The sequence below is a fragment of the Haemorhous mexicanus genome, chromosome 2, assembly GCF_027477595.1.
Source record: "Haemorhous mexicanus isolate bHaeMex1 chromosome 2, bHaeMex1.pri, whole genome shotgun sequence".
NCBI classification, from domain to species: Eukaryota; Metazoa; Chordata; class Aves; order Passeriformes; family Fringillidae; genus Haemorhous; species Haemorhous mexicanus.
Window position 1 is genome coordinate 14,860,018 of NC_082342.1, and position 27,697 is coordinate 14,887,714.

Sequence of the window (27,697 nt, forward strand, 5' to 3'; positions counted from 1 at the left end):
AGCTCTTTGATTTGTGTGTCTCCACGTTCAGCACAAAGAAATGAAATACAGGAATGGGAAAGTGACAATACTCATTATCTATAGGCAACTTTTTGGCACCAAAATATTATTCATAACTAGCAAGTGCTGAGGTACTAGCATAGAATGATGCAGTCAGAACAGGGTTCTCTGCGGGAAAAACTATGTTTATTCTGTTCTTCATGCTGGTCACCATGTTGGCAGGCACATCAACACCCCAGCATATGGTTTTGAGTAGGGAATGCCAAAACACCACACACAGAGGGTTGCCCTTCATGGGAGGATTTCAATTGGGATCTCTTGAGAGATCAGGGTAACAGCTGAAATGCCACAGGACATACCCAGAGCAGAAGTAATTGTCAGGATAAGCCAGTTCAGGACTCGTCACCTCTGAACAGCAAAACAGAAATGAGAATGAAACTCTCTTTTCTTGGAGAAGATTCCAAGGAGTAACCAAACAGCAACCAAACACCTGAGACACAGCTCAGTTTTCCTCTACCTAGGTCACAAGTACCTTGGGGACTCAGTGTGGCCAATGGCCACAACACAGATCTTCTGAACTTACACTGGCAGGGACTGAGGCCATTTGCACTTTTAAGTGGAGTTTCAAGGGGGTAAGTTTAGTCAGCCTGGAAAGGACAAATACAACTGCAAAATCTGAGCAAGAACAGTCAGTAAGGTCTTGTTTCAAGAATGCCTCTGAATAAATTTTATGCTCAGTTAAATGTTGCTTCAGTTCTTCCCTGAATCAGGACTGAATACCAAAACCACCAGACTTCAGGGATTATGAGAGGTTAATTTCACTGGGATACAGTATCTCCTTTTTGCAAGCTGCTTTTTTATTTGTTACTATATCAATACACTTGAAAAGAAGAGAAAGGCTACACTGGAAAACATTTAAATGCATTCTGATCTCTGTGAACCAGCAGCAACCTGCAGTTGATGCCACAGCTGTAGCATTCTCAAACTGCTCAGACAACCACCTCAAACCAAGAGCATTCAGCACTTTTAAATTCTTGAAGAGACCCACTCTTTGTGACTTGCATATAAACCTGAGAAAAATAATAGTCTTAACACTGAAAGATGATGCTTTAGGTAATGGAATACGCTATTCTGAAGTCAAATAGCTGCTGCAGAATTACAGTTACCTGCATAAGTACAGGGAACATTTTAAATCATGAAGATCTGGACTGCATGTAGTGGAGAATAAATAAGTTTGAACAACATGCATGGCAAATGTAAAAATGTTACTTGATGACCTACAGTTTTAAATTGCCCAAGACACATTTAAAAGTAATCAGATGCTCACAGTCTCCACCCTCATCTCTTTGCTAAGGCTGGATATCCTCATTACCGGTAAATAAAATTTTAAAACCCTGGCTTTAAGCAATTAAACTGATATCAAATCTAGGACCTTTTAATATTTGTTTTGCATTTTTTCTCCCATTTGTGAGTTCTGCAGATTCAGTATTTTTATATGAAAATCAAAATAGTGTTTGCTGGTATAAAAGGCATTTTAGCATATTTTCAATGTATAGAGGTTTTAAGTCCAGGTAAAAATAGATCAGCTATAAATTAAGTGTATTTCACATACAAAAATTCTCCTTATGTTAACATTTCAGTTCATTAACTAGACACAAACTGCTTAAAAAGAGGCACTTAAAAAATCTGCACCTGGCCAAAAATAATATCCATAAATTTTTAATTACTAGAAAATTCTACCAGCACTTCTCCTTGTAACATGGTTATCAGATCAATATGCATAGTGATCATTAGGTATTATCAGCTGGAAGTAGAAACAGAAAACAGTTTCAATCTTTCTTGTTGCTTATTCCCCTTGTTTCAAGGAAAGGCATAGCGGTTACCTCAAGACAACAACAGTTGATGCTTGCCTCCGGAATAAGCCCCAGCACCCTCTTGTGCATTTGAAACAATTTGTTGAACTGTTTGAACCACTTGCACATTCCTACATGGGAAAACCACCACTCCCATGTGCTGCAGGTGAAGCTAAGAATTGGTGTTAAGCACTACTCATCAGACACTAACTTTTAGGAACTGTTTCTTTGGTCACATGTTGTTTAATCATGAAACGTGATGGTCCAGAGTGGACAGTATTTTTATTCATCCTGAGCCTTGGCAACCAGTCTATTTCAACACCTGGCCATATGTGTTGATGCAAAACCCAATCCTATTTGTCCCTGAGCCAACAGCATTGTCCCAGCAGTGCTGGCTGTTTCAAGAAGCAGTCAATATCCATGTGAAGCCATGTTAATTATTTCCCTGAATATCCAGGGTATGGAGGGGGTGGGGGATACTGTATCACAGTCTGTGCGGCTGGAGTATAACGTGGAGGTAGGTCAGCTGGGTACTCCATTTCATGTTCATAACTGTATGGTGGTGGAGCCACTGAAATGGGAGAAAAGAGAACACAGAGTTAAAAAACTGTTTTTCATATGCAGCCTTCAAGTATTTTCTTGCTGATATCCAGACTTGCATGCAACTGATATAAAACCTCCTGGCAATTCATTCATTTTTGTCCAGGCTGCCATTATACAGTCAATTTATATCAATGTGAGTCATTGTTTATTGCCCTTTACTTCCCTCCTTAGCTGTGTGCCTACCAACAGGCTGTGCTGGTAACAGTGTTTGAGTGCCTGTATGGCAGATGATACCAGGCAAGTGTGGTAGAGCTAAACATTTTTGGGGGAGAAAGAAGGGAATGGAGCTGATAAACTCAGCCTTTCTCCTTCAGCAGCAACAGGGATTTATGTCATGTCAAAATGACAGCAGTCAGGGTTCTTGATCTCCACAGACACCTCAAACACCCTCTGGATCTCCAGGTGGCTGTGTTTGCCACAGCATGGCAAACACAGCAGCATCATACTTCCCAGGGCAAGACATCTTAGCATACCTTGGGCTGAGGAAGAACAAAGCTTTCACCTTGTTCACACCAATGGGGACATCTGAGGAGAGCCCAGCATTCATAAACTGGATTAGGCATTTAGGAGGCAACAAAAACATTCAGAAGTAGCTGAAAACTTGTTCTCAATTACTTCTAATAACTTTAAAGAAAAAGGATTCATTCACTGACAAAAAAGACAATGAATGCTGCAGAATGATAGCAGGTAAGAACTAAAGGCTCTGTATCACCATCCAAATAGAGTATTCTCTACAAATTTTAAGGTCCAGAGTCTGCTCATGTCTCCATTTATGTCACCACAGATCCTCTGCTGTCCCCTCTGTAGATGTCTCAGGCAACAAAACAGTACTAGCAAAGAGTGGAAAGAGAAACCTAGGATGTTTCTGATGGGGGGAAGAGACTCAAATCCCACTGTGCCATGAAAAGCATGCTCTGCTCTCTTGAACACTACGTTGCTGCTGTGGCTGAGGTAGAAGCAAGAGCATCCTCACACTTGCTTTTCCTGTCCAAAACAGGTAATGGCAGGGGCAGTGTTGGCCACAAGCCATGCAGCCAAATCAGGTCAGTCACTATTCCATAAGTGTTCATGACAGCAGGGAACACAGAGACATTTCCAAGCTTCCCCATCCTCCAAATCCTGCTGCTGCTGAGAGGAAGAACTGCTCAAACTGATGCTTGAACTAGAGGCCTTGAGGTGTAGAGTCAAACTGCCTAGAGATTGAGAGATAAGGGGGTGTCATTGCAGGAGCAGACTTGGGGAGGAAAAGGTTACAGCCCTGGAGTTTTCATTTTGCTCTTGTTTTTACAGTTTGCAGCAACTATTTAGTTTTGAAGTAGCTCTTCAGCAATTCACGATTGAGAATATTGCCATTTTCTTTCATACTCATCTCTGTACACAAAATAATGTTGAAATTATAAGGATGATTACAGATGCTTTCAGTCTAACTGGAACCTAATACTGTGAGGGAGAAAACAGACATTAGAGCTGGTATAATAAAGGAATACATAAAAAGTATTGCATAGCTTGTTGATAAGTATATATAATGCACCTGAGGTTCTCTGCAACAGGAGGGAATATAAAAGTAGGGATCTCTAGGAGTGGGATGACAAGACTTCATGCATGGAACACCTCTGCGTTTTATTACAATGAACTCCCAAAGTTATCCCAAGGCAATTGCTCCTGAATTTGTAATTAACAACATCACTGAATTGCATTATGCTGCATCCAGGGTCTGCTTTTCTCTTCAACAATGTGGCAATTTTCATATGGTAGATGTGGAATCGAGGCAAATGTGCCTTGCAGACCCCAGGCGGCTTGGTGCCACCTCCTTTGGTGCTCCTAGACTGGTGCAAGTTGACAAGTGTGATGCAGTGGGTGACTCTACACCAAGCTGGCTCACACACAGCCGTATGTACCAGCTCACACTCACTCTGGACACAATTGCTCTGTCCCAGAGGTACAAGGGGTCCCTACTGTCCCCTGGGATGCTGCAGACCCTGTGACACCTCTGGCTTAGACCCTGTGCCTTTCTGCTGCTGCCTGCACCTCAAAAAAATTACATCAAAACAATTTTAATTCACAGAGAAACCTGCACTGAGCATGTCCAACACTTGGCTAACTTTGACTAAGGCACAAACAGGTACCTCAGCACCATGTCCCCACCTGGGACTAATGGGGGGGGGGTTGAATTAGGTGATCTCTAAGCTCCACCCCAACCCAAGGCATTTTATGATTTAACAACCAACCATTCTCCAAATTTGTATTCCAAATTCCAGTTCAGGCATGATGCCAGATGGATGCAGAGATCGAGCACTGCATCCTAGCCAGCAGTCCCTCCTGGGACATGCAGTACAGAACACCCTGCAGAGATGCTCAGTTGCTTTTGTAGAAGTCACCTGGGATCCTGCAGCACCCAGCACGGCTTGTGAGCTCTGGGCAAAAAACAGTCAGCTCAGGTTGCATTAGACTCCACATCACCACTCAAAGCCTTTGAACTATGGTCCACAGACCTTATTGCCCAGGTTTTCCCCCTTCTGTGATATGCCTGCCCTCCATTATACTGGACAATGCAAAGGAGGCCAGCTGTAATGAACAAGAACAAATACAAAAACCAGAACACTAAAGAAGAACAAGTGATCCATTGCCAGAGAGCCTCTGGCACAGGGAGACAGTTTGTCCTGTAAAATGCAGCACTGCCCTGAGCAAGGACTTGACACACTCCTGCAGGCACCATGAGCCACCCATCTGTGAAGTGTGTCCCCTGGCCAGGTCTCCTTAGCCCACTCAGCAGCTGAATAAACCCTCCCAGACAGAGCGGCGCTGCCAGACACTGCATACTGAGCTGTCCTGCCTTTCTCAGCAGGAGCTGTGCTCTTACCCTCCAGACTGAGAAGAGCCTCCTGCTGTAGTCACATTCCCCATTTACTTTGTGTCAGAGACTGAAATAGTTCATGCCTCTAACACTGATATAGGAGTTTCGCCCATTATAACAAAAACTGTATGTAGAAGCTATAACCAAAGAAGCCTCCCTGACGATACCTGACTGGGACTTTAGACTGTAAGTTAAACCACCTAGATAAGATGATATCTTTCAATCATCTCAGGCCTAGGGAAAAACAAACAAGGCTAAGGGAATGTATCCACAAGAAAGCCAAACCCAGCAGAGATTCTTACCCGGCTGAGTTTGGTGTCAAGGAGACCACAGCCCACAGAAGCTAGGTTTCCTCCCCAGCTAAAATGAGGAGAAGCTGGAGGTTTTGGGTGTAACCACTGGTCAGAGGCAGTGAACACCCATCCTCCCTTACACAAACTGGCCCAGCTGTGGAACTCACAACACCACAGGTAAGATCCATGGGACATTCATGTGAGAGGCAGCTGAGGGAGTGCCATAATCCATCAACGACCCCTCCCCACCAAAGTGCCCCCCAGAGTCATTCCTGAAGCCTTTCACCACAAGACTGCATGTGACGCAACAAACCCAGAGTCTGTTGTAAGGGACAATGGCAAACTCCCCTCTGCCCCAGGGACGTGCCTGGGTTTTCCTACCTATAGCCATATTAGCCCATTGGAGTCTATACTTTTCAGGGGGACCATCACCACCAAGAAGACCAGCTGGAGAGGATCAATGAATGGAACATCGTTGGGATTCACGGAGTGGTGATATTTTCCTTATTCTGTCTCTGTCACCTATCTTTCTTTCCCCCCACTTATTTTCTATTTCTTTCTCTCTCTCATATCAGACCAAACCCAGACTATTCTCACTGGCATATGGTCTCATTTGCATCTTAATTTGGGCAGAGGCATTTCTAAGAATTTTAATAATCAGACCATGAGTGTGGAGCTATAACTATGCAAGGATTACACTCCTGCCATGACCACAGGCACTCTTGCAGGGCTGTCACTTTGCCTCCTTACCTGGGTATGTGTTGATGGTGTTGATGTGTGTTGCTCGGATGACCCCTACTCGAGTCTCACGGGTGCTTTTCATGCACATGCAGATACAGATGGCAATCCCAGCAATCACTCCCATTATAAATACTATGCCGAAAACAATTCCAGCTATTGCTGTGCCTCTACAAGGGAAATGGAAACATGCAGTCAGACTAAGACAAATAATGTTTACAAAACAAAATTATTTTCTCAAGATCAGCCTCTATGTGAGAAAAAATGCATATTAATTACTGAAAATGCCTCAGATTTTGATCCATCAAGGCATGTGAGTAGAAAAAAATAAAAGACATCTGAAAATAAAATGAGAAGTTCTTTCAAAGTCACCTTGGCAATTGTGCCAGATCACTCTGCTGATTTACCATATATTAAATCCTCCCATTTTAGGGTAGGGCCATTTAAATTTATCTACTTTTAAACATTATGAGGAATAATTCCTTCCTTTTCCCCTCATCAGGTAAGTTCTCTTTTTTCCTGAAAGGCACTGGTGTGGTGTTGTGAGGTCCTCAGGACGAGGTGAGAGATAAGAATTTGACTCCATGTTCTCAGAAGGCTGATTTATTATTTTATGATATTATATTAAAAGAAATTATATACTAAAACTTTGCTAAAGAAAGAGAAAGGATACATCAGAAGGCTAGAAAAGAATGATAATGAAAGCTCGTGATTAACTCCTCAGAGTCCGACACAGCTGATGGTGATTGGTCATTCATTAAAAACAATCCACATGGAAGCAATGAAAGATGCACCTGTTGGTAAACAACCTCCAGACCACATTCCAAAGCAAGCAGATAATTATTGTTTACATTTCTTTTCTGAGGCTTCTCAGGAGAAAAATCCTGGCAAAGCGATTTTTCAGAAAATAGCATGGTGACACATTGCTAAGGCTTTCTTTTCAAAAGAAAATCAAAATTATCCCCAGCAATATATTTCAGAAGCATCCATGTGCATTATATACTTTCACAGAATATTGTCATTGTTTTATTCTAGGTCAAAAAGTCCTTCTGCTGTGCTTCTGAGCCCACAGATTAAGGACAGCATCCTCTTCTCAAGGATGAGCAGCACAAAGCAAAGCAACACCACTATTTCACACATTTGCTGCTTCAGCCAGCACACATATTTGAGGCTTAAACAATTTATTTTAAAATGATCCAGAGGAAAGAATTTAACTCAGCTCCTGAAATAATTAATCTGAATTTCCTTGAAATTTTAACATAGAGAAAGGAAAGAAAGCTTTATTGTATTCACACATTGGAGAAAAACCTTGGAAAACCTCAAAAAAAAAAAAAGTAACTAAGAGACACTGAAGAGCTTCCAATAATACTGAGAGAAAAATCAACCTTTTTGATGAACCCTACTTCACTCAGGTTACTTGCCAGCTACAGGCAGTTAAGCATGTTATATGAAAGATGGTATGTATAGCCTACCCCTTCATGAAAAAAGCCCAGTGACTTGACAGAAATATTCATACTATGTGCATCTCTTCATCTTTCAGCAAAGACTTCAAATTGCCACCTTGCTGGCAACCTTTCTACTGAATATTTTAATCAATCCAAATTGATAGTTTGTCAGCATGAACAAGCCTCACTAGGAATTATTGCAATGTAGAGAATAAAACAGGCACTGTAACACCACAAATATTAAGAGGAGGCTAAAGCATAGTTTAGATTCCCCACAGAAGCATGGGAAAACATAGCAGGCCTGTTTTTCAAAATGCTGATAGTCTGCTTGCTTCAAAAAACTCAGCAAGAGTCAGGATGGACTCAATGCTTGAAAATGAGACCTTCTATTTGGGAACCTAAATATGAATTTAAGATCTTGTTTTTAGGCCCCAGCTGTTTAGGAACTTGGCCATGATTTGCAGTACAATCACTTAATTGTACAGCATAGGTAAACACAGAACATATGGTGTTGTAATAAATACATTGCCAGAGAGCTAAATTGTTTTCTGCTGTTCTGTAGCAATGAATGAAGAGTGTGCAGGGAGAACAAGTTTGTTAATGTTTTGCAGAATATAGGAAGACCTAATTAACAAAAGCCTAACTCAGGACAGCAAACACCTGGCTGTAAAACCAGTAGCTCAAAATGCTGACGAGATCAAGTGCTTTGTATTAACAACCATGAGTAACTGATAAACACAACCACTGTAACTGGCATCTAAGAAAAAAGAAGTCTTTTCCTTTCAAATATGCTCTTGGATAATGTGACCAACATTATCACTGCCTTGAGAGAAACTGTCATAGGAGACAATAATTTGATTCAGAAGATGCTTTAAAACAATACTATCTTCATTGCAGAAGATTCTCTAATAATATCACAATTAAAAAGCTATGGTACCCCTTTCACAAACAAGTGATTCGCTACTGCCTCTGCTACATTCACTTAGTGGATGAAGCACTGTGAGCACTGCATCAGAGTTGCAGGAACTCCCTTATGCAGAAATAATCCCTCTCCCAGCTGGATTCCCAGCAGCAGAACCAGTCACTGCTGACCACTGCCCTCCAGTCCTGTATTGCTCTGTTCATGATCCACTGCTGCCCAGCTCCTGCATCCCTGGTACACTCTGCCTGGCTGATCTGCCAGAAACCACAATAGTTTCTTGTGCTTCCAACAAGCTGCACCCTGATGAAAACTCAACCCTCATCCTAGAACCATGTAACATGCAGCACATGTTACCTTCCCAGTGCTAAATTAAAATTCCTGTATTAATAAAGCCGATTGTGTAACACAGTTTATATAGTTTGCCTCCAGTGTTTTCGAAGGCAAAGGTATCCCATTTACTCCAGAAGTGTTCAGCCAGAACACTTCCATACTCCATTTGTGCTGAGAAATGGGTTGCATTCTTCATTGGCAAGACACAGCTGTAGAAAGCCCCTCTGCACCTGCCTCCACCTGAAACTCAAAAAGGGCTGAAGTCCATTGTTGGAAAAGGCCTTTGAGCCTAAGCACAACTATACTGATTGAGAGGACTCAAGGAAATTTACTCTTTCAAATGTATACAACAGAATACAGGTAACTCCATACCACCAGCTAACAGTGAGTCAGAATGCAAACTCACTCTGACTCAGAGACCTGCCCTTAAAGCCCCTCACAACGGCCCCAGTGAAACCAGGGGCACATTGCCTCCACTTATCAGGCTGTATCTTCTCAGCATCAAATCCTAGCAAGACAGTGGTCATGTAGCAGCTTTTCTGGGCACACAGCACGAAAAGAAATGTTTGTTTTTTGTGGAAAGCCCATGACTAGAATATATGTGTTGGGAAATCCCAGCTTTACAGAGACAGGGCAACGGAGAGGCATTTTAAAAGATTTTATTCCAACATCAGTCTCGTTGAAGGGTGAGACATAAGAGATGTAAAACTCAATGCCATTTCATCAGGAACCAACCTATTTCCTGGTTACAATACCTTATAAACATTTTTCAGCTTATTAGCTTTTGCCACACAATGCTGCTAATACTTCTAACACCAATCACCTATTATTTACCCCATGTGGTCTAACTACATTGCATTTTTCACAGTTCTAATTCTCCAAAATATCTGGTCTTTATGCAAGGTCACTGTTTGAAAGTTGTTTCTAGTTCAATCTCTCTCTCAACAATGTCATCTCTATTCCATGGCCTTTCTAAGTCAGCACACCTTATCTCAGAGTTTGCATACAAATGTACAAAAAATGTACAAAATGTACAAAAGCTTTGTGAGCTTTCAGTCAGGTTTGGAGAATCCTTCACAGCTCCATTTTTCACACATATGAAGAAAAATAAGCATGTATTTTTTTCTGAAATGTTAAGGTTTCTCTTTGCCCTGTTACGGAATTTCTGAAAATAAATATCCTATAAATATACCTAAGCAAATATGCCTTTTGATAAAAGCCTGCTTGCTTTGTCCCTCTTTCTCTCATTGATATTTTAGACTTCTGTATAGAGGCACAGAAGGATATGGTGGGGTTTAGAGCTATTCAAGGGAAAGTGCCCAATAGAAAAGTGACATTTTTTGCAAAAGAAGTCTAAAAACTAAAAGAAGGCTTAGAAACTACACAGAGTCACAGAGAAACTAGGAAGTTTTAAAAAAAGGTAACATTTTGAAATGGAACAGCTTGAAGGAAAACATTATGCAAAGTCCTGACAAGGGAAGTACAACTTACACTAAAGAAGGCTTCAAGCATCAGCTCTGTATTGCTCTTCAGTACAACCTTTCATACCCTTCATCTGACATGCATTACACCTGTGTGCCCTCTGTACCCTTTTGTGATTCGTCAGTACACCTTGGCAATTCCATGTTTCTTTACCTTCTGTACTGTTCACCTGTCCTGCACAGTTGTAGCCCATTAGGGATGAGGCTCAGCTGCAGCCCCACTCCCAATTTCCACAAACTGTAGAGGTTCAGCTGCAGCTCTGCTCCCCATTTCCACAATGTCCTTTCTGTGAAGGACTTTGTGTGCCTACAAAGTCTTTCACAGAAACAAAGCCAATGAAGAGAAGAGGATTGTTACAGAAAAATAATGTATGGGAAAGTAAAGATTGAGAGGGGAAAAGTAATTTTAAAGCTGTAGAAATGTCAAGATAAAAATCAGCTATTTAAAGAAGCAGCTTTCCTCCTGTTTTTAGCAACATCCCACTGGAAAGAATATAAATCTCATTCCCAGCTTAACATTTCTGGCCCAGACAGGTTGGTAATTTTTTACTGTATCACTTGATGGATTTCTTTTCTGCAAACCTGTCCAGCCTTGACCTAAGCTCAGGTAAATTTTAGGACCCACAGCCTCAGGTGGAAAGAATTTCCCAGCTGAACTATAAAAGAGTCATTTAGTCACAGAATGGTTTATGTTGGAAGGGACCTCAAAGACCATCTAGTTCCAACCTCCCTGCCATTGGTAGGGATGTCTTTTACTAGACCAGGTAGCTCCAAGCCCATCCAAGTTGACCTTGAACACCTCCAGGGATGGGACTTCTCTGGACAACTTGTTCTGTTGCTTTACCATCCTCTCAGTAAAGAATTTTTCCCTAACCTGCCTTCTGTCAATTTAAAACCATTATATGTCTGACAAACTGTCCCCTCTGTGACTATTCTTAACTGAATACCCAACAGTTTTCTCTGGGGATCTTAGCCCTCAGCTCATCACCTACCAGCTACCCCTTCCTTCTGCACTGCATGCAATTTTACAGACATTTAGAATCATGCCTGCCAGCCAACTCTTCCCCTGCAGAAACCTGGTCCCTCTTGGCTGTTCTGCCTACAGGGACTGCTTCATGCCTTGAAGCCCTGGCCACGCCTCACTGCATTTTTTCTCAAGCTCTTTTGTTGTTTTCTGAGAGCATGTTATTAGATTTGTTTTTTCTTGACTGTCAGTCAGGAAATAAGGTTTTTTGGCACAATTTACCAAACTACAAAGTATCATTTCTGAAAGTAATGTCAGTCCAGAGCCCACCAAGTTCTCTGTGAGCTTGGGCTGTTTCCCCCTGGATACACCACGTAGCGTTTATGGGCCCTGGATTTTCTGCCTCAGTGCCTGGACTCCTGTCCTCTGCTGCAGGACACAGGCTCAAGCAAAGGTGAGCTTGAGCCACCAGTTTTGCCAAAGCCCAGCTCACTTTATAATACTGTATCTGTTGAGGATTTTTTGCAGATTGAGGAGTTTTTGCAGGACAATGGCCATATTCAGCCAATGCACAATCCAGCCTGCTTGGGATAATGGACAAGGGACACGTTCACAAACAATGAATAATGGACATATTCAGAAAATGGGGTTGGTATATCCTTGAAAAACATACAAGAAGAAGACTCATCAGGACTCAGCAAGTTTGTCAGTGAGCTTGCAAAAGTAAGAAAAAAGACGATTCCTGGGTGGGAGAGAAAACTACAGCCAGATGCATAAAAAATTAGATGATCCAATCAGCATCCTATTTTAGACACGTGAACAGTTAGGTCTAACCAATAATGTATTAGCTAGAGATGTGTGGACAATAGGAATTATTATAAATATAGTCTTTTTAGGGATAATAAATTTGGCTTCACTGGATCATATTGGTTGTGGTGTGATGTCCCTGAACCTCCGCATTCCGCATTTCTCCTCCCGCATTTCTGGTGGAGATCGCGGGCAACACTGAGAGGGACTTGAGGACGGCATGTATCAATTTAGAAACTCTCACTGTAGAAAGGACAGTGCTCTGCACCAGAGATGCATTTATACTGGCATAAAGGTCTTTTCATCCCATAATTGCTAACATTAGCAATTTTACAATTTGATCAAGTATGGCATGTTGTTAGAAACATGGGAGGGTCAGTATTCCCACTCTGTCTTCACAATATTCATTACCATGTTACTGAAAGAAAGATGTGCCATTCTCAGACTTTCTTCAGCTGATCTCTTCCATTTCATCATCTTTCCTAGTTCCAGTACTTTATTAGTTCCCCAATTAATTTATTGCCAACTCTCTGTATTTATGATTTGTTGGCACTGCATCTCTAGAATAATATTAGTAACAATGCATGCAATACACTTCGAAAAACTACAGCTAATATCAATAAAAGCCCTTTAATTTCTCACCCTTCAATTTGAAAAGAAGCATTGTGCCAGTGTCAAACTGTGACAAAGCTGGTAAGTGATTTTTTAAAACTCATTTTCCTAGATAAAATAAAACCAAAAAATAAATGATCTTTGGCACTCTGATCCAGATATTCTTGTTTAGAAAAAAATACTCTTCGGACTCTTAATCAGACTCAATGTGATTCAGAGGGAGGCAGTGTTGGACTATTTATCTAATTGGGTTGGCAAACCCCTTGGTTACTTGGACCAGTAACAGAACTGCAGCAGCATCACATGCCATTTTCTCCAGCCTCCACCAGAGCAGACAGACCTGTTCTGGGGTATTTGCCCCTCCCCACTCCCTTTATTTTCATAGGGACAAAACCACACAGTGACTGATACTCTGAGAGACTGATTTTGCTGTCCAGTGTATTTTGGCTGGGATACCTTGAGAACCTCAAAGCAAAAGCTGGTGGAGGAGAGACTGAATCAGCTGGGGTGCTCCATGGCTGAGCCAGCAGCCTTCTCAGCAGAGTTCTACAGCCCTAGAAAAAGGGATACACCAGGGTAACACAGTCGGAAAAACATCCAACCCAGAAATCAGTTAAGCAGTCAAGCCAGCTAATTACTCTTTTAAATTAAAAAAATAGTTTACAGAGTGGCAACACAAATGGACCAGGCTTGCCTTTGAGGCTCTGCAAGGTGTATTTACACAAAATTCCACTTAGTACTTCTTTTAAATACACTTTTTACCACAGGGTGAAAGGTGACGATTGTCTGCTTCCATAAACAAATCCTGTATGCCTATGTTAAAACTGGGTACAGAATGCACTTGAACAGCATTTCCCTTCTTTTGCTCCTACTTGGTTGTATTTACGGTGTGTTGTTAATGTTTAATTCCTTCCAGATAGCTTCCTCCATGCCAATCCCTCTCTACCATGTTATATTTGCTGGACTCAAGCACCAAAATATCCTCAGCAGGAGCTGTACAATGAAAAGATGATGGGCAATCATCCTGGTTCCTCACCTTTCTCCTCCAGCTCCATGTGGACAGATCACCACTCTCAGACTGCTCCATAACCTACATAATCTTACAAAAGGTTAAAAGACATGCTGCCCACTAGTACTGCCAGACCTGAGCAACTTCTACAGCTTCTTAAAAGGCTGCTGAGTGACTGAAGTGTAACTGTGGCACACTTGCAAAAAATAAGCAGAAAAATTAGATAATCTGTAAACCAAAAGGATATGTATTTACAGCTTGTTCTGGTTTAGGCTATTGTCAGACAGACTTTTCAGAAAAGCTGCCTTTTGCAAAATAAGTAGACATTTTATGCTTACTTCCTTTATGTCAAAGCATATGCTCTTCTCTCCAGCACACTGCCAGATGTGCTGCTTGCCAGCAGCGCTGCTTGCCAGCAGTGTCGCAATGTGCTTCAAATAAGCAGCCCTGGAAAAGCCATGGTAGCTGCCACAGTACAGGGAGTAGAAACTTCCTCTAGCTGGCTCCCAAGCTGTTTCCTCTGCCCAAGATCTTCCTGCGCCCCCCAGACAGAGGGGTTAGAGGGAGGGATGCCATTGCTTCCACCCTGCTTATGACTCAATGCAGGCCTGGCCCAGAAATAATTTCATGGATAGAGGGAATGATGCATGAGGAGCATGATGCAATACAGCTGGCACAATACTTGCTATACAGCAATGTTCTTAACTGAACATGGTTAAGCAAATATATTTTAATCAGCCCACCCTGTCCAGCATTTCCATCAGACCAACATGTGCACACATTCAGATGCTGTCTTTGAAACACAGAATCTATCTGTCTTGGCACTTCCAAAATTTCAAAATATTGTTGGAAAGGGGAAAAAAACCAAGCCAAAAATTTGAACTAAAACAAGATATTAAAAAAGGGCAGAAATACACAAGTAATGAAGAAGAAACCTTCCCCTTTTTACCTTTCATGTGAAAGAATTCTGATTAGGATATTGCAAGATTTCCAGTTAACACCTTTCACCCTCGTGCTCTCCTCTGTCCACTTGTTGCAGCAGCACCTGTTGCCCCACCTTTCCCTCTCAAGACATCCTGTTCCCTGCAGTCATGACCTCCCCTTGCTCTTTAATGTGCTTTATGTGCTTCCCTGCAAAGGAAATAGAAGCCAAAACACAATTCTCACTTTCCAAAACATTCCTTGCATGTTCAAAAATTCAAGACCCAACATGATGCTTACCTAAATAGAAAAATATGGCTCAACTATTTAAAAATATGAAAATATGGCTCAACTATTTGCTTTAATTTAGGGATTTTTATTTTTTATGATTGCAGTTTGAATTGCTGGCTGACTCTTCCATATAAAATACTCTCGGAATCAATGGCAATTTCAGACAGGACGGTCTGAAATTACTGCTCAACTTTCACCCCTCTAAGAATCAAAGCATGAGAGAAGTCAGGATGACAAAGTGGGTTTCTAGAAAGTTATTAAACCCCAGTTACAGATCACTTATGGCAGCTGGGTTACTGAATATAGGAGAATTACAAGGTAATGGTATTTCTAGTAATTCTTAACACATCCTTTCTAAGACTGATTTTAATTATAGTAGCTTCTACAAATTCCATGAGCTCAATGCAGGTGAATCTTGCAGCTCCTCTTCTGCAGAGCTCTTGCTGGAGCAGCCTAAGTTACTATTCTGACTTCTGGACATCTTACCACTTAGATCCTGAAATCTCTGACCTATTGACAGTCAAACCTGCATTGTTTCACCGAGGAGTGTATCTGAGATGGTATTTTTTCCCAGCCTGAAGCCAAACCTGTAGAGTCACAGTTGCAAGAAGTAATGATAGTTCAGCACCTTTTGGCACATCTGCTGCCTGCCTTATGCCTGTAACAAATCCCCAGAACAGCCACACATGACATGATTTTGGTGTGCCAGGGAACATTCTGCACAAAGACACAGCGAGACAGTAGTCAGTGAGACAACTGTGCAGACACTAAGGGAAAGGGTCAAGAGATGGGGCTTTTAACACTTTCACCAAGGCAGGATGCAAGTGATGCACAGATTAACTGATTTTTTAAAAAGGAAGAACTGCAATTGCTGTAATAAAAAGTAGCAATTCCTCAAGATTTCCAAGTCAATGGGCTATAAAAGAGAAGTAAATGCTAGATATGGAAACCAAGAGAGAACTCTGCCATGCTTCAAGGCTCTTCAGAGATGTCCTTCATTATCTTGCTGTTTCAACAAGCAAGCTATCTTGTCTTCATTGTTTCACAGCTCTCTATCTATTCCAATCAACTTCAGCTGCAAAGTTTTGCATAACAAAGGCTGGTCCTTCTTGTATTTCATTTTCTCCACATAAAACCAATTCCTTGATAGCCTTTTGCCATCCAGCCCTTACTGCAAGCATTGTGGCATGAGCTGCTGGCGCAGGTGATACCACATAATTTTTGCCTTTTCCTTTTAATATTTTCTGTATTCCTTACACATTATTTGTAGCTCTGTAGCCTATTGTTGTATCCGTGGCTAGTTTTCCCAGTACTTTTCCCTACCTTTTCCCTAGGCAGAAAGACAAAACATATTTCAGAACTCCATGCCCCAGAGGGTACAAGGCCCTATATCCTATCTTGGTTCTTTCTGGGAACTAAGGCTGAAAACCAGCTCTTCAAGACACATTTTCATGAACTAAGTTTAGTTTCCATCTGAGGGGGGAGGATTCAGAGAAGGTTGAACCAGGAGAAATTGCATCAACACTTATGTCTCTAATTGGTGATTTTTGTCAATGATGCTGATTTGCTAAAGTTACAAAACTGTATTCACCCCATGTGGGGGTGGGCATTTTGTGGAAACTTCCATATCTGCCCCTGGAGGCCTCTAATAATGACCAACCTTTGTATCACCTCCTATACTGATATTATCTTGAAAGTGTGTTGTTTTATTTCTAGATTTGTTAAGTCATCACTGGCAGAGCTGAGAGTTAACCAGCCTCTGCTGCCATATTTCCTTCACCTGGAACAGCTTTATTTCATTGGTTCTTTAGCCAATGAAAGGGAATTAAATGGTAGCTTGCAGAAAACCCTACAGCTCCTAACATTATATTTGTACCTACTTATTGCAGTTTCTGAAAAATAACACTAAAAAAAAAAAAAAAAGGCAGCAACACTCTCATTTAGGGGGCAGAGTGAAAAAATTTAGAGCTGGGACCTAATCCCCAAACAGGGCATCCCCCAGGCATTTCACAGCCTGGCCTGTGTTAGCACAGCAGGGGCCAGGTGGCTCAAAAGCGCAGTGACCCCTAAAGTTTTTAGCTTTTACATTTTCGGATGCTGTACTGCATTAGTGTCTAACTCAGAACTTCATACAGAGTGTTAGTTGTCACAGTTTCAGAGACAGGCAGGCAATAAGAACACAGTGAGTTCATTACAGCAGCAGCTGAGGTTTATTGTTGGCTGTCCTTTTATAGGGGCTTCAAATTTCCTGCACTTAAATATCTGATTGGTTGGAGTCTTAGCACCGCCCAGCTCACTGGCCAATGATACATCTGCATTCAGGATTCAATGGGATTGGCTGAGGTCCTCTGAGTTTATCAACATTGATGATCACATCCAGGGACTTGTTTACTCCTGTTCTTTAATGAGCTAGGCTGGTCGAGTTGGTGTCTGCTATGGCCAATTTATCTGTGCAGCTACAGACTGGCTGTAGCTGTCACAGTTAGTAAGCTCTCATCATAGTTTGGTCGTACAAAACAATCCTTCCAGGCCTGAGAATCAAGGTTATCATCACAGCCTCAGGTTTGAAAAGTATAAACAAAAGTCAGTTGGGGAGAGCAAACTGGAGGAGTGTGACTTAATGACCTGAAGCTGCAATTGGACAATTAACCCCTGATATGAAAACAGACCAAACTTATATCTGCCTGAAAAATCTCATGACTGTCATCCATCTTGAGTTTAGGCTGTGGGAATCCTTAAAATCAGAGGTAAAATTGTATTTTAAGGCTTACAAGCAGGTATTGTATTCAAAATAAGCAAGCACTGCTTTAACCAAAGGTACGTGTGCTTACACTGGTTGGATAAAACTACTGTCAGTATGCTTTTGCTTTGTGTGATTGGTTAAAAAACTTTTAAAGTGAGTTGTAACACTGAGTTCTTCAGCTGCTGCTGAGGACATGAGCTGCTGGCATCTTCCCACTGTCCTAACCATATAATGAGACTGATCCTGGAAAATAAACAGCTCGAGGTGTGTTCCACAGCAGTCCCGTCCTGTTTGTGATTTTGTATATACTGTCACAGACATATTTTGTGAAAAATCCTTTTGTTAGGATCTTTTCTCCTGAGAAGCTGAGAAGCTTCAGCTTCTCCATGTTTTGCTGCTTTGAAATGTGATTTGGAGAATTGTTTACCCAGCATGTAAAATTGTTTTTACTTGATGATCAATGACAGCCAGCTGTGTCAAGGCTGTGAGCAGTCACAAGATTTTATTATTCATTCCTTTCCATTCCTTTTCTTTGCTAGCTTTCTGATGAAATCTTTTCTTCTATTCTTTTAGTGTAGTTTTAGTATATAATTTTCTTTTAATATAATATATATCATAAAATAATAAACTAGCCTTCTGAAACATGGAGTCAAGATTCTCATCTGTTCCCTCATCCTAGGACCCCTGTCAACACCACCACATTATACACCTATATCATAGCCTCTGAGAGGCTCCTGCACTGCCCACATCACTGGAAAAGCATTCAAGGAGTATAACCAAATTGGAAGCTTTAGCTCATCTTGCACCTTCTGGAAAGTCCAGCAATGCTCCTGTTCATTGTAATGGAATGTTGTGCGGAGACCAGCATGGTGAGGGAGGGAGCACAGGGACCCACCTGTTGTAGTAGTGCCAGGGCTGTTTCCAGTTCCCTGGTGGCAACACCTGCACGTGGAAAACAGCTTTGATTGCCAAGGAGCCAAGCCATTTCTGATTCTACAAAGCTAAACACACATGGCATGCATTGAGCTTTGCAGGAACTGGAATTCATGGTCCTTTCCTAACTCTTAGAATTGCATCAGTTGGACTCTTTAATTGACATTAATGAGTGATAAATCACTCCTGAAGCAGAAGATTATTGACATTTCTTCCTTTATTTTTTTTTTTAAGTTATTGGAGAATGAGGGAAGATAGAGGAGAGAATTTTGTCATTTAATGCAACAAAGGAGAGGAAAATTGTAACCAAAAATCCTTTTCACAACAACAAAGTGAAAATAACATTAAATAAAACAAAATAATAAAATATCTGAATACGAACAAATAACACTATCTTAAGGATCAGAAAAAATGCCTTTTGACCTCTTTACAAATCTGATTTTGAGAATATAAACTTTTCCTCAAAAATGCATTTAATAAATGCATTTATTAAATTTCAGCTCAGATTAGAAGATTTTACTGCTTTTAGAATTCTATGTTAGACAAAGGAAAAATATTTAGGGTTTTTTTGACATTGAATAATCTGGACTGGTTCTTGGATGATCTGGCAGAAAAAGTGTGAATTAGGACATTAAAAACCTAACATTATAAATTATTTTATTCCATTTTAAAATAATAAAATATGTGCATTGCTTGAGCAACCATGCAATAGCTTTTTAAACCTGTAGTGCTAACTAGAAACGTATATTTTGAGTCTAAATAAATCTGAGAGTTGAATTACCCAGCAAAAGGATTTTTCCCTCATATCTTCATATGAAAATAATAAGATACTGAGAGTTTAATTTTAGAAATTCTAAAGCAGATTAAATGAAAAAAATGTTTTTCATCTTTTCTTTTTCTAATGTACTTTAATACTCAAGTCTTACCCCTGTGAAAGCTATAATAGAGCCTCTTCTGCACTCTTTTCTTTCTGTCAGATTTACAGCACCAATTCCATTTTTCTTTCCCATTCTCTCTTCCCAGGTGCTGTGTCAGAGCTTATAAGGAGCACAAACACCCAGTGAGACTAAGCCAGAGGATGCTCTGATTCTAAATCACCATTTGCAAAAACCTACAATGAACTTGAAAGTATTAACATAAGTCTTTGCAGGATTCAAACCTTATTACGAAGCGTAAGCAAATTATGGTTTTAGTGGTTTGGAATATCCTCATTTAAGCATGCATGAAATGCCATTTACAAATGGAAAAGGTGTTAAGTGCTTGGGTATATGAATCATTTTATGCTTCTGGAGAAGAGGACTATGAGTCAGAAAACTAAAAAAAACTGAAAATTAAACTATAGTTGGAGAAATATGCTGTGGCTTCTACATGTTCCATAAAATGATGAAAGTTGCTTTATCTGAGTGCAGCTATGCTGAGGATGCAGAAGTCACCATACGGTACAGACATGCACACACGCACACTAAGTAATGTTGAGCTAGGGTTGACCTCCTCCACCTCAGTTGATCACTGGAGCCTGGAGAAGAGCCAGTGACTGATAAGTCAGCAATAATTTCCCTTGGAAATGCATGACATCCTGGCTCAGCTACCTGCATGGCCCAGGTGGAGGATAGAGAAACCCCACACAGTGGGGTAACGCAAACAGAGGATCCAGTTCCTTCCTCCCCTTTCCAGGGAAATGGGACACTTCTTACTCCTGTAGAACTGTGCAGAAGAGACACCCCCTGCACCCTAGTTCCTTCCTCACAGTTTTGGTGACATGCTACCTTGCTTTTATGCTAATGAGATAAAGCAAAAAAGAAAGGCTTTGCTCCCTCCTCGTTGAAGCACAAGGAAGCCTGGCAGAAGGCTCTTATCACAGCTGACAGTAGTTAAACACAACCAGGAACACCAAAGTGCAACCAGCCTTCAGCTGCCCTGCCCTTTGCCATCCTATGTGCTGTAGTAAGTCCATGCACTTTACCAGAGCTGGTGTTTCTCATGGGAAGAAACAATAGGATCCACAAGCCAGAAGACCTGGCTATCCTATTTCATGGAACCTATCCATGAAAATATCTCTGGTAGCAAAACCAGATGGAGTGACAATCTGAGCTATTTTGACAGGATAATCTATAAACACAACATTTTGTGAAGTTTCTTCCCTTGAGGTAAATCCTGCTGTTATGTCACAACCTGTTACTAATCTAAACTTGACACCTTTTTGCAACAGCATGAAGGAAATGACTGAATGCCATTACATGGCTTGCAAAATATTCAAAACATCAAAAGCATCCACAACCACTAAACAACATATTAATCCCATTTTCATTAAGATATATGCTCAAGATGTCCAATTTTTTCCCACAAGGATCACAGTCCATTATAGTCACTTCAGAAAAATGTGCTACTGTTGGAAAGAGCAGACAGGTTGGTCAACAGCACAGTCAAGTAACACAAAGAAATGTTTACCCAGGAAAGCAGGCAATTATTTTCCTTCTATGTATGTGCAAACCACATACCCCACTGACTAAACGAGAGTTATACTTTTGAATCCAGAAATATATTTAAATGTACACAGTTAACTAATACAGTGCATGGGAATCATAGAATGAGATGAGTTGGAAGGGATCCATCAGGATCATCAAGTCCAACTCATCGCCCTGCACAGGACACTCCAAGAATCACATGTGATACATAAAATGGATGTATATTCTGCCATATAGGAGCTCCCCAAAACAAACTCAGTCCAGAATCCATCACTTAGAGAATGGATGAAAAAAGTTATTTCACAATTTCATATCAAAATGAAGGGTCAATTAAAAAAATATTACAATAATTAGAAGACTTGTAGAAAAAGCTTGTGAAAGAAAAGATTCTTGATGACCAGAAAAATATGGCTCTGGAAGAGCTTTCCAGTAGATGCAGCAGGGGTGAGCTACTGAGAACTGTGAACATTGAACTTGGCACATTTATGAGTTGCCTGTAATAGTGGGAGCCTGGTTGCACTGACCTAGCAGTGCAACACAAGCAAAACCTCTGAATTCAGAGCTAAGCTGCGGTAGGTATGAAAAAAAAATACACAGACATCAAAAAGACTCACATTTCTCTGAGTCAGTGCTAAGTCACCAAAGCTCTGAGAAAGCTCTGGATGTGGGAAAAGGAAACAGCTTCTAGTAAGAGATGAAAGGACTATGCAGTCAAGGCAGGAAAGATGTAACAAGGTTTCTAAAATGTAACAAGTAGCAGAAGCATAGTCGTTTTGCAGAAGAAATTGTTATACAATGCTTGTTTTAGGGGGAAAAAAGCTGATGTTGCTCTTAGGAAATCGATCATGATTTCAATATATCAATATTATTGGTTAGCAGTCATCAGAACATTTATACTATTGGCTATCCAGACTCACTCCATTCTAACCTGATAGTAAAAATATTCTAAAAGTTATGTACACTTTTAATAAACGTTTCCAGACACACCACATCTGGGGACTGTGCCTCATATGTTGCATCTGAGCTCACAGATTGAGAGAGGGATTAGCAGCCTCCATTCCAAATTTATCTTAATTTAAATTTTTTTTTTTTTTTTTCAAAGCAACTGCATTAATCAGCTAGTCCCATAGAAAACACAGGAACACTCTTGTCTTAAGAAAATATTTACTCCAGTACAGATATTTTTGTCCCATCAGGACCAATGGAGATGAGATAGTACCCTTAGACTGGTTGCATGGCATAGGAGTGGCATTCTTGGTGGTACCAGAAGCGTGTCACAGATCTGGCAGTCTGAACTGCCAACTCAATGAAATTAATTGGACTGTACAGCAAATTTTCTGAGGTACGAAGGAGAATCACGCTTTCCCACTCTGGGGAAGGCAAGTGGTAAATGAAAGAATAGAGTGATGTGAAGCAAAAAGGCAAATTATACAAGACAAAGAAAGTAAAAAAGGGGAATCTAAGAGCAAGTACATTGAAGAACCAAAGAGGCTAATATAAGAAAGAGTTAATTGGTCCTCTCTGTGCAGATAAAGATTTCTCCTTGCGCTTCTCAAACTTCAAAGGCTAGTCATACTCAAAAGCCAAGCTGAATGCAAATGTCCTGATTCAACAAAACACTTCATCACTAAGAGTGGAACATGTTTAAATGTGGCATGGGCTCTCCAGCACTGTCTTGGGCTGCTTTTCTATTCTCTTATCATCTGCTCTATGCCCAAAAATGGTTGCTGTAACTTTAAGGTTGGTCTGGGGGAAGAAGGGAGCCTTGGGGCTCTTGTGCAGGCTTTTTCAAAGCCTCACTCCCCAGGCAGCCATGGTGCAGTGAGGATGGTGGTTCCTCTGCTGCTTAGCTAGCTTGGGTTTTTGTTAGCTTAGGCAAGAAGGTGGGGTTTTCTCCCTTTCCCTGGCCCTGGAGACTATGGCAGCCTTTGTTTTTGGCTTTTTTTTCCCGAACTGTTTGGTCTGGTTTGGTCCAAGGCCAGAGGGAACTATCAACTATACCTCTGTTTTGATTTTTTTCTTTTATATGTTATCACAGAGGCATTACCAACCTCTCTGATTGGCCCCGTTTTGGCCAGCACCATGTCCATCTTCAGAGCCATCAGGAATTGCCTCTGCTGGACACGGTAGAAGCGTTCAACACCTTCTCACAGAAGTCACCTCTGTGGCCATTCCACTACCAAAAACCAGGCCGTGCAAAACCAATATAACAGGAAACAGTCATTCTAAAGTGATTTTCTCATAAACTTGTCTCTAAACTAAGGGGAAGAAGGAAAGCAGGAAAATTAAAATTAGTGATAGTATGTTGGACCTGGCAGAAGCAGCAGAACACCCGGAGTCTGGTATGTGACATATGCTGAAACAGAAGGAGCTGGGGAGAGAGGCAAGAATTAACAGGATTTTAGGAACCAACAGTCTAGATGACACAATCCGGTCTAATCCTTATGTCAAACTAATGAGGCTCACTGACATCTCTATAGTTTTATTAACAGTGGTGCCCCACCTCTGTGGGAAAGACATTTTTGTGCTGTTCTTTTGAGCCAGCAAAGGCTTCCTGAAGATAAGGAAAGCCCCGTATCTCTCTCAAGGAAGGTACCAACGCTATCCCCATGACAACGTGAAGAAAGAGAGAAAGTTAAAAGATATGAACTTTAGCTGGCTCACAGAGTGACGTGGTTCCTTTTCACCTATTGAGAGTTTTCTTTCTTTTTCATGACCAATGGGCAGTGTATGTGTTTGTTAAGCAAATTTAAATATCCTGTAAAACTATAAAGGCAACATGTAGCTTTAATAAATAGTCCTATAGAGCCTTCTGATGAGTCTTGGTGCTTGTGCCGTGTCACGCTCTATAGTGACACACCTCTTGATTGTACCTCACTTTTCAAGCAATAGCCTCACTGTCTCTCATCCTTTATATGAATAGTTGTCCTGGTTTAGGGCAAATCTGGGGGAAAACCTCTAAAGGGGTTTCCTCCAGAAAGAAAATTCAAGTGGCCCCTCCCCTAACTGGTTTTAGAAAAAGATTTCCTTGGAGAAAAGTGGAATAAAACTGTTTATTTAACAGGCAAAGCATTCACCAGCACAAAAAATGAACAATATTAAACAGTAAACCTCTTGCCACTCCAAAAGAGATGGCAAACTCAGAAAGTCCCTCTGTGGGCTGTAGCTCAGATCACTCAGTCTCTTATCAGTCCCTCTGGTGCTGGAAATGCCACAGCCCAGGCCTGTGAGCTGACAGTGCTGTTCTGGGTTGTAATGTCACAATGTGCTAGTACAAGCAGGGGCTGTGATGGTTTGTTAACTGATCTCAGAGTGCAAAAACAACACAGAGGGGATTTCAGTACTAATCAAAACAAATGCACCTTTTACTGAGTGCTCACAGCAAATATGATAGAAGGATTAGAAAGGAGATAAAGAGAGAGAGAGAGAAAGAGGAGGGGATGTAGCTACCAATGGAGAGACGAAATCCTCGTGGTCCAGCCAATAGATCTGCCTTGTCACATAAGGGAGAATCTCAAAGTCTTTGGTTAACTCAGAGGTCTTTTATAGTCCTCCACTGGGAGGGAAACAGGTACAGGACAGTGGAGAATAAATCCATTGAGAACAAGTATAGATGTCCAGTTCTGAAACAGGACAAACCAGTCCCAGCAGTGAGCAGGAACCATTGTTTCAGGACTGGTTTCTATGGGAAACCAGTCTTGGTCCACTGAACACATCTGCAGGTAACACTTGGCAGACATCCCACTTCAGCCAGCCCAGCGCCCCCGTGTCAGAATTTTAAGTCTCAGTCTTTGGGAGGGGGCTTCAATCTCCGTCAGTCACAGTGGTCGTGAGGCAAGTGAGGGAAACTTCAGACTTTCTCTTACATGGGTGTTCAATGTAGAGCAGGTTTAAAAAGTTCCAAGAAAAAGAAAAACTACAGCGCAGGGAGCTTCTCTGCCTCAGCTAGCTAAAAACTAACTAAAAGCAAAGGAGAGCTCTCTATCGTTGTCTGTGCTGCAGACATCACAGTCCAGGAGAAGGATGTATGGGAGCAAGAGCAGCTTCTGATAACGAACTGCACTTCTTCTCTCACCCCCTTGTTTCTTGGAACCATGCAAACTTATTTTGGGGCTAAACAGACAAAAATTTATTTCTGGGCAGACAAATGGGGATCGAGCATCATAAAGTCACCCTAGGACAATAGTGAACATTCCAAACAGGAAATTTGGGACAGGCACACTTTAGGAATAGGACAGCAATGTGGGGGTGATAGGAGTCAGTTCCAGACACCTGACACAAGAGCATGCAGAATGCCATGGTTTTATCACCTGGCACACACATATTCCCACTACAGAATGAGATCCCATTATGGGAAGCCACAGTATTTTGGCCACATGACAAAGACACATCCAGGCACAGACTGAAAAAGACTGATGGAGAGAGGAACACCAGCTGAGTAAGGCATAAGCTGTATTAATTAGCAAATAAGTCACTCACATATATGAGGAATTATAATCATGGCACAAGAGCAAAGTACCACCAGGAATACAAAAAAAAATTAAGACTTCAGAAGAATGGAGGAAAGCAAAACATTACTGTGTGTAATGAAGAAACTAGAGAAAACAGGGAAAACTATGAAGGTGTTTCATCATACAGTTCGATTCTTAAACTTCTTGGACAGTTGGATCCAAGGGACAGCCTACACTCTGAGTGGCTTTTTTTGCAGTTTTGCTATTACATACTTCAGCTACATTTGTCTGTCTGAACAAAAAAAATATGATTTATCAGTCATGGAAAGGCATTTTTACCTGTTTCCAATGGCATCCTCTTGTCTGCAGCACTGAATAGAAGGTAAAGTCGATACAAAACCCATAGAGAAGGAGAATACAATGACTGGTGTAGATGGATTAATGGAGTAATTGAATGGATGTATTTCCTGTCATAAAAAGGCTCTTGCACATTTCTTATGACTTGCCAGCTTGTGAGTAATGAAGTATGTGATCTTCTAGCTACTTAATTATTGTAATGTTTCAATAGTTGGGTTTTGCCTAGAAGTTGTTTAATAATCCTTTTTTCACATTCTATTTCTACCCTCCTTTAATGCATAGATAATTAAAAAGAAAGAGATTTACCACTTCTCTTTTTCTGATCAGAGAACTCATGAGGATATAGTAACATACATGTCTTCATGTTTTCTAAGCCCTTAATTTCAAACAACAAACAAACATCTGTTTAGAAACTGAAGGTTATGCTAGACTCATTACCAGATTATGTGGTATGAAGAAAGACCCTGTTGTAAACAACAACTTTTGAGATGCAGAGAAACAGATAAATGAAATCCTTCCATTTCTAAAGAGCAATTTAATTAAGTTCTTTTTCCTGTTTTTATCCCTTCAAAAACAAGGTTCAAGAGATTTCAGAGGAAAAGTTTTTCATTATTAATGAGCATCTTAGCAGAAAACTCGTAGATTTAAAGCACAGAGATCCTTTGTTCCTATTTAATTGTCAAAGGAAACAACCATGTTTTAATTTTGCCTTTTCCTCATTTATTAATTGCACAGAGAGCTGTTTCATGTAGCATATTTAGTTCCTTACAGAATCAAGCTCAACAAAATCAAAATGTAAATCCTGCTCAAGCTGTGACAGCTCAGACTACTGGCAAGCAGTTAAGTCTGAGTTTAAATTCATATCCAACACAGAAGTCATGATCACATAATCTGCTTTTCCTAGCCTTATAGCTGTGCTGGATTTCCACAGAGGAACACCAAGGCTGCATTTTGGATTGCCTTGGACTGGCATTCTGCACTGTGCTCGTGCTCAGCCTCAGTGGACATGGGCAGAGAAAGAGATGATCTCTTTCCCAGATTGCTAAAGAGCTTCACATCTTTTTAATTAATCAACACCACACTTGTGTAACAGCATTCACAATACAGAAAACAGCTTCTTCTTTCTTCCCAGAGGACAAAAGTTGTTTTGGATCCCCAGCTGGCTTGAGAGAATGTAAGTCTATGAAAGTTGGCAATTATTAACCCAGATATTTGCCAGCCAAGGATCTCCCTTAGAGAGTTTCAAAATAATTTCTCCTCTCCGTAGCATACAAATGACCCTTACTGTACTTTGTCCATGTAAAACTGCAGTAAGTCAGAGAAGACATAATTTCTCCAAGTTCTACAGCACTGTACCAAGGAGATAACCACACTGCAACCCAGCACAGACTGAACCAAGGAACAGCATGAGAAGCAGCATAGATGGGCTGTGATGGACTGTGCCACTCAGAGTGGGGAAGAAGAGGAGCTGGGGATGGAGGAGTGAAATTGAGACTGGGATAAAGCCTGAGGGAGGAGGAGAGGGAAGGGAAAAGTTTTTCAAAATGAGATTACATGTGTAAAGAAGACATGTCCTGACCTGCTTTTAGGGAAAAAAGAAAAAAATCTGTGACTTAATCACGCAA

General features: G+C 41.0%; 1 protein-coding gene across 3 annotated transcripts in view; it reads right to left on the reverse strand.

The window, feature by feature from the left end:
- Positions 1–836: 836 nt before the first annotated feature.
- Positions 837–27,697, reverse strand: part of CYYR1 (cysteine and tyrosine rich 1) — a 32,608-nt gene continuing 5,747 nt past the window's right edge. For all 3 annotated transcript variants that reach the window (XM_059873162.1, XM_059873151.1, XM_059873171.1), the window contains 2 exons: positions 6,354–6,511; positions 837–2,424 (listed from right to left, as the gene is read on the reverse strand). In XM_059873162.1, coding sequence (XP_059729145.1) covers positions 2,291–2,424; positions 6,354–6,511 — 292 coding nt within the window. In that variant the 3' untranslated portion in view covers positions 837–2,290. The remainder of the gene's footprint in view (positions 2,425–6,353; positions 6,512–27,697) is intronic.